The sequence below is a fragment of the Crocodylus porosus genome, unplaced genomic scaffold (assembly GCF_001723895.1).
Source record: "Crocodylus porosus isolate Cpor-Errol unplaced genomic scaffold, CroPor_comp1, whole genome shotgun sequence".
NCBI classification, from domain to species: Eukaryota; Metazoa; Chordata; order Crocodylia; family Crocodylidae; genus Crocodylus; species Crocodylus porosus.
The window spans coordinates 57,365,071-57,373,166 of NW_017728950.1; the positions used below are offsets into that span (position 1 = coordinate 57,365,071).

An 8,096-nucleotide genomic window follows, 5' to 3' on the forward strand; every position below is an offset into this window, starting at 1 on the left:
AGGTTTAGGTTAGATATTAGGAAGAACTACTTCACAGTAAGGGAGGCCAGAGCCTGGAATAGGCTTCCCAGAGAGGTGGTGCTCTCACCTTCCCTGGAAATCTTCAAGAGGAGACTGGATAGGTACCTGGCTGGGGTCTTATGACCCCTCCCACCCCCAGTGCTCATTCCTGCCCATGGCAGGGGGTTGGACTCGATGATCTGTCTAGGTCCCTTCCAACTCATTGATTATATGGGGGGGGAGGATGGTGAATCACAAACCTGAAATATTTCAATGGATAGTGTTTCGTTATTGTATTAGGTTGCAAAAGGTCAGTTTGACTGTGGACTGAGCATAAGTGGTAGTGACTACACAGTCACTCCATACTCTATTCAGAGGTTGTGGGTAAATTTGATAGGAAGTTTCCTGTTTACTTTGGCCAGTAGCTAGGAGAACATTTGCCCCTTGTCAGCAGTTGATACTTGACTTTATTTGCTTTTTGTTTTCATGTCACAAATTAACCTGCTACAATAATTATTGTTTGCCTCCCTTAGTTTTGTTGCCATGCTGAGTTTTAAATAAGACATCAAAGACACCCTTCCAAACAACAGCTTACCTTGTAGTATGGCATAAGGAGAGTGCAAATGGCACAATGAGGTTCCTTTTTGGCACAAGCTGTGTTATATTCTTTTTCAGCATTGAAATTATGGACTCTTTTCTGCCAAAGGTATATGAGAGGCTTGGCCCAGGCTTCTGTTTCTTGCACTTCCTCTTCAATTAAGGAAGTTTCTGGCAGTTCTTAAAAGAAAACAAACGTGATAAACATGGTACAGCAGTCTTGAGATGAAACTAAACAAAACCAAAGTTATTCCCTGATCTCACAATGAAAAGCAAAAAATGTCAGAAGTTGTTCTTCATCTAGATACAAGTGAAAAAGAATTACTGTATGAAGTGAGAAGAGGTCTACAATTTTAGGATGTGTATATGCTGGTGACTACATAAAAGGAGTCTAAGATAGCATTTTGATGGTGTTGCTCCAACACAATGTGGGTTGATATTCATAGTCACAAAGTGAAGATCTCTAACTCTCTCTCTTACTTCCTGCAATTTTTTACTCCATTACTACATACACTCCGATTTAATTCCAACTACTGAACAGGACTAGAGCCTGCCAATCATCCTAATATAAAACAGATTATGCCCATAATATTGCACATTTAAAAAGCAAAGTGAAATGACCCTACATTCATTTTCTGTGGACTATAATGCACAAATATTGCAGACAAAAAATATGTAAAACTGAGACGCAATCAGATCTTGCCCATCATCAGACTCTAGTGATGTTCACAGGTGGTTTAACACCTTCTGCCAGATTCCTGCTAGGCCATCAACAGAAGGGGCATCTTACCCTCTCCAGGATCTATCTTAATAAGCTGTGGACAATATTCGTTTCTACAAGAAGACATTTCTTCCAGTAGAAAAATAGCCCAAGAGTTGGGAGTGTACAGATGTTCCTCCAGCCCTGTAGCTGGAGAGCCTCGTAGACAAGCTCTCCAGCCAGGGGATACTAGAAGGCTCTTTTTGGGCCATCCCCACCCTTAGAGGGAGCCCATTAATTGATAGTCTGTCCTCCCTCCTGCCTGGGAGGGAGGCAGGCTATCAAGTGGCAACTGGCAGCTGCTAAAAAGCAGCAGCTGCTACAGACAGCCCAGGAAGGTTCCAGCGCCAGGAGAAGGCCCCTCCCAAAGCTGAGAGGTAGGGGGAGGCAAGGGAAAGCCAGCATGGCAGTGCCTTGGAATGAACTGGATATTGAGAAGGAAATAAGGTATCCAATAGGGATACAGAAAACTTTGAACAATCAGTTTGTGATATGAAACTACAAAATGTCTAGTTAATAATGTACGACAAATTAAGATTTCCGAAATACAGTCGTGTTGCTCAGAATCAAAGGGAAGATTTGGAAATGCAACATGAGAGCCTGGCTTACAGGAAATCTCAACTGCTCATTTCCCTTAATACATTTTAGCTAAAAGTATTTGGTTACATCATATTTCTCTCACACTAGTTGCAATACCCTAGGAATTTTGAAAATAAATATATTGATCCCTGCCATAACACCTCTTATCAATTCCTCCTCGCTTTATGGCAAACATTCTGATTATTATTTCCTGTGTCGCTAAATGAGTAGAAACAAATGCATTAGTGTCTCCTGCATTCTACCATTCTGGTGCCTTTTTTTAGAATTTTTTTTTTCCTAACCAAAGCTTCTCCATTCAATACAGAGAAATGCAGGGTGCTCCACATTGGGTGTAAAAACCTCCCACATCACACTTACAGGCTCAGCAATGCTACACTCGCTAGCACCATGACCGAAAAAGACTTTGGGGGGGGGGGGTTTGTCATGATTAACCGCAAAAGAACATGAGCCAACACTGCAATACCACAGCTGGGAAAGCGAATAAAACGCTGGCTTGCATCTACCAGTGCATCTCAAGCAAGACCCAGAATGTCATCCTCCCACTGTACTTGGCTTTGGTGAGGCCACAGCTGGAATATTGCATCCAATTCTGGATCTCACAATTCAGGGAGGACGAGGAGAAGCTTGAAAGAGCCCTGAGGAGACCCACGCGCATGATCAAAGAGCATGAGAACAGGCCTTACAAAGAGAGGCTGCGAGCCATGGGACTCTTCAGCCTGGAAAAGCACAGGCTCAAGGCTGACTCAGTGGCAGCCTATTACAAGGGTGTGCATCAAAATTCTGGGGCCTGTTCACCAGAGCACCCCAAAGGATGGCAAGGCCCAATGGTCACAAACTCCTGCAAGACCATTTTAGGCTGGACATAAGGAAAAACTTCTTTACTGTCCGAACCCCCAAGGCCTGGAACTCCACAGAGATGGTGCAAGCACATATTCTGGACATTTTTAAGAAACATTTGGATGGTTATCTTGATGGGATCCTTTGACCCTAGCTGACTTCCTGCCTTTTGGCCAGTGGGCTGGACTCGATAATCTTACGAGATCCCTAATGTCTATGAAATGTATTAAATATCTTCCTTTTCATATAATATTCATCATGGAGGTCTCAACCTTTTTATACAAAGTCTGCCATGGAGCCTGAACTTGGCACCTTTCTCTGTCCATCTACCTATTCATAGTTTCATAGTTTGTAGGGTCAGAAGGGACCTGAGCAGAGCATCAAGTCTGACCCCCTGCCATGGCAGGAAAAAGTACTGGGGTCAAACAACCCCAGCAAGGTGTCTGTCTAGCCTTGTCTTAAAGACCCCCAGGGTAGGAGCCAGCACCACTTCTCTTGGAAGTTTGTTCCAGATCCTAGCCGCCCTGACTGTGAAGAAGCGCCTCCTGATGTCTAATCTGAATCTACCCTCTGCCAGCTTGTGACCGTTATTTCTAGTCACTCCTGGTGGTCCTCGGGGGAACAGGGACTCCCCCCAATGCCTGCTGGTCCCCTCTGACTAGTTTGTAACAGGCCACTAGATCCCCCCTCAGCCTTCTCTTATGGAGGCTGAACAGGTTCAGGTCCCATAGCCTCTCCTTGTAGGGCCTGCCCCGCTGCACCCTGATCATGCGAGTGGCCCTCCTCTGGACCCTCTCCATGCTGTCCACATCCCTCTTGAAGTAAGGTGCCCAGAACTGGACGCAGTACTCCAGCTGTGGCCTGACCAGTGCTGCATAGAGGGGAAGTATCACCTCCTTGGACCTGCTTGAGATGCATCTGCGGATGCATGACAAGGTACGGTTGGCCTTCCTGACTGCATCCCCACACTGCAGGCCCATGTTCATCTTGACATCAATGATGACTCCAAGATCCTTTTCTGCCTTTGCACTGATGAGAAGGGAGTTCCCCAGTCTATAGGTATGATGCTGGTTCTTCCTCCCCCAGGTGCATCACCTTGCACTATTACCGAACAATACGACTAGTAGCTTCATCCTTGCTGTGTTTCTACTAATTTATTGCAAGAACTCTCTCCCTTCACTCTCTTTTATCTTGATACTGTCGTTATCTTTAATATTTATATTACAATTTTATCCTGAGGTAGAACTGAGCCCATATTGTACTGAAGTCTATAGAAATATATAGAGGCATGCTATACCTGTTAAAAGAAGTTTACAAGCTAAATATTCTATCCTTACTCCCTATTTTGAATCTACAGCCCCAGGTTTCAGGATAGTTTCCCATTAATGAATGAATTAGAGCTCAATCTCACCCACAGGAATCTCCCCTAAATTTCCAAACATTTATCTGTCATCTTAACCCTGAACTTGACTTTTGTTTCCAAGCTGAAAACAAATTGGAAAAAGAAAATAATTTTTCTCCCCAAACATACCTGATTTATCATGCCCATTCTATTGCTAAATGATAGCATAACTACGGGGATGGGAAAGCCGGATATCAGTCCCAGGGACTGACTTAAAAGAACATAAAATGGCAGTCCCCATCACTGGCCAAGGTGCAAAACTTCCTAGTTACACCTCTGCTGCCAAGTTTATCTATATTTGCTCTGCCTCCTCTGAGGTAGGTATCTAAGTCTTAATAAGGCATCCTTACTATTCTACCCCTTCTTTTACACTCTTCATAAATGCTTATTTTCCCAGTGTAAGGAAGTGAAAAAAAGAGTTGCCAAAGTGAGATGGTAGCATCACCAACTATTCTATCACTTTCAATAGTTTTCTGTTCGTTCAGCTTTAATTCCAAAAGAAGCCAGGAGCAGAACTGGCACATGGGATTGTAATTTACCAGGGAGGTAATACTTCCCCTTTATGCGGCATTGGTCAGGCCGCAGTTGGAGTACTGCATCCAGTTTTGGGCACTACACTTCAAGGAGAGATTGAGGGCCCTGGATCTCTTCAGCCCCCACAAGAGAAGCCTGAGAGGCGATCTTGTGGCTACCTACAGATTCATCAGTAGGGTAGGGGGGAGGGAAGCAACAAGGAATAAGACATGCTCTGTTTATCAGGGCACCCCTTGGAGTAACTAGGAACAATGGCCACAAACTGACAGAGAACAGATTTAGATTAGACACATCAGGAAGAATTTCTTTATGGTAAGGTTGCCATAATCTGGAATGGGCTTCCAAGGAAGGTGGTGCTCCCCCCTACCTTGGGGGTCTTTAAAAGGATACTAGATATGCACCTGCCTTGGGTCGTCTGACCCCAGTGCACTTTCCTGCCCAGGACAGGGGGTTGGACTCAATGTTCTGCTAAGATTCATAGATGTTTGGGTTGGGAGAGACCTATTATATAATCTGATACCACCTCTTATAAATCTGGCAGTTTAAATCTTGATTTAAGGGTTTCTTGTATGATTAAGGCAATCTGTTTGTCCATTTCATATCCACCATGCTAACCAGATGTAAGTTATAGTAATCTGGTAGCACCCATGTCAACCATGCTTCCAGCTCTCCTATAGGGGTCCTACAGGATGACACTGATGGCACCTAAACATAAGCAGTGAGGCTGCTCCGACACTACCAGAGCGGACTCAATTAATCAAGTCTGCTAGAGCATGGTAATTACCGTACTCCAATAGCCTCCAGCATCTCATGTATCAGAATCCCCACGTTTAAAAATGGCAGCGGGGGTGCTTTATCTAAAGCTCTGGAGCCACACAAACTCCATCCCCTCCTCACCTCTCCCATACACTCCTGGAGCATGTATATAAATGCCCTACATGACTTGGCTACAGGTCACACAGGACGTAAGTAGCAGGACAGGCACTTGAACCATCATTCCTCCTGTTCCAAAGTAATACCTTTACCACTGAGGAATCCTTCCTCCCCAGGCGACAGGAAAAGTAATTGGTCTCCTCTAGTGAAAACGCAAGAGTCATAGAAACATAGAAAAAAACCCCGAAAAAAATCAAAGATGTGCAGTTTTGTATCCCAAATAACTTCTATTTTACCATTTTGATGTGTGCAACTAGAACTGTACTTATTTTTTGCAATAACCGTGATCATATTAGAATGTAGGAACTCCCACTCTAGAGCCAACCTTTCTAAACCCAATCTAGCTCTTCGATTAAAAAACACACGCAGATTTTAGTTAGGAAGAATCCAAAGTGGATCAAGAATCGGTGCCTTAATTAAAGGTTTGTCTGGTATCTTGTGTCACCACATTACTGCTTCAGAGGTCCAGAGTTCTTTAAGAACTTTCATTGAAGCCTAGCGTTCCATCTTTCTAGGATTTCACAGAAAATGGCTCATCCCCTTACTAATATTCACCTACCTCTACATTAAAATGACAAAATGTCAAAATAAATGGATATTTTTTTTAACAACCATGAAAGTCACAGGATTCGTTACTTCTGTGACAAAATGTGATAATAAATTCTGCCTTAGTTAGCAAATTCACTGGGTATAGCACATGATCCTGCGTACAAAGCATTTTATATAAAATGAATCAGATTGCCTTGGGTAGCTCTGCTTTGTTTTCTCTTTTAAATGTGCACTAATATAATCTGTGGGAGGAGAATGTGCACTGTGCTGGAACCAGTAGCCAGATTCTCCACTGATATAAGTGGAATTAGGTTCATCCAATATAGGCTGCCCGATATTTTTAGGAAGAAAACAAGATACTGTTTTTGAGGAAAAGGCACAAAAATTTGCTACTGTTAAAGATAATTATTTTAAATTTATGGGAATCTTTCAAAACAACAACCTGCTTTCTTATTCCATCAGATATAATAAATTGATGCAGCAGACCTCAAAGCCCTGAAACAATCAAAAATCTTACTTACATTCCTTACACAGAAAATTTAATGGGGTAAGACTGATCCTTCAAGAACCGATGTCATCTTGTGGGAAACTCTGAAAAGCTTTTTGTTTAGAAGCATTTCTGTTATTTATTCAGGATGTCCATTTTCCTGCTCTCTGCTTAATGATCCTTTTTTGATTACTAATTACATGAACAAGAAGAATGGGCATCTACCCTGAATTAACTCTTGTCCTTCAAGATACTGTATTTAGCATGGATTCTGCTACAGGCTCACATATCTTGTGCGTATGAGTTTAGAATCCTTTGAGCAGTCATGTTTATCTGGGTTATATGCAAATCTGTTCACATTTCTATGCTGAAGATTTACAAGGCAGAGTGACAGCAATTCTCAATTTCCTCCTAACTTGTTCTAAAATGGGGATGAACGGTGAGTTGTGGGATGCATCTGCATCGACTACAGTGTATGCAAAATTCACATTTACTGTAAGGTAAGTACATGTTTTTCATATATATATGTCAATGCAAATCCCACTTCAGGTGACTGGAAAGAAGCATCTTCCCCAGGATTGGTGCCACGAGGAGTACCAGCTCCATCAGTCAAAACAGATATTAAAGTATTGCTGCCCAATCTCTGGCATCAGATATAACCACCATGTTCAATGCAAAGTGTTTCATAACAGTTAATAGGCCGTAGCAGCTTGCAAATTTGAGATTTCAAAGACTTCATAGACACTAGGGGTGGAAGGGACCTCGCAAGATCACCGGGCCCAGCCCCCCGCCCAAAGGGCAGGAAGTCAGCAGGGGTCAAATGATCCCAGCAAGATAGGCATCCAAGTGTTTTTTGAAAGTATCCAAAGTAGGTGCTTGCACTACCTCTGGGGGGAGTCTATTCCAGGCCCTCAGGACTCAGACAGTAAAGAAGTTTTTTCTTATGTCTAGCCTAAAGCTGTCTTCAAGGAGCTTGTGACCATTGGAACTTGCCTTCCTTAGGGGTGCCCCAGTGAACAGTTGCTTTCTAAGTTCCTGGTGCACACCCTCTAGATAGTAGCCTTTTTCTTAAAACAGGCTCAATTTCTACCTGAAAGGAGGTATCAAGTGTGGACCCCAGGGCTGTCCTGGGTTTGGTACTGTTAAATTATTTTCATTAGTAGCTTGAAGGATAGAATGAGTGTACAGTGAATAAATTTGCAGCTGACACCATGCTGGGTGATGTAGCACACATTTGGAAGGTAGGATTAGGATTCAAAATTACCTTCATACTGTTGGAGCAAAATTTTAAGTATAGGTGCTGCCAATGCATGAACTCAGTTTGATTGAGAGTGGAAAATTCCATGCAGGGCCTGAGTTACCCCTTCTATGACCTCAGGAGCTGTCAATCAGCCCTG

General features: G+C 43.0%; 1 protein-coding gene across 3 annotated transcripts in view; it reads right to left on the reverse strand.

Moving 5' to 3' along the window:
- Positions 1–8,096, reverse strand: part of KDM4C (lysine demethylase 4C) — a 459,581-nt gene that overhangs the window by 165,408 nt on the left and 286,077 nt on the right. For all 3 annotated transcript variants that reach the window (XM_019555111.1, XM_019555112.1, XM_019555113.1), the window contains exon 14: positions 596–777. In XM_019555111.1, the coding sequence (XP_019410656.1) occupies positions 596–777 (182 nt within the window). The remainder of the gene's footprint in view (positions 1–595; positions 778–8,096) is intronic.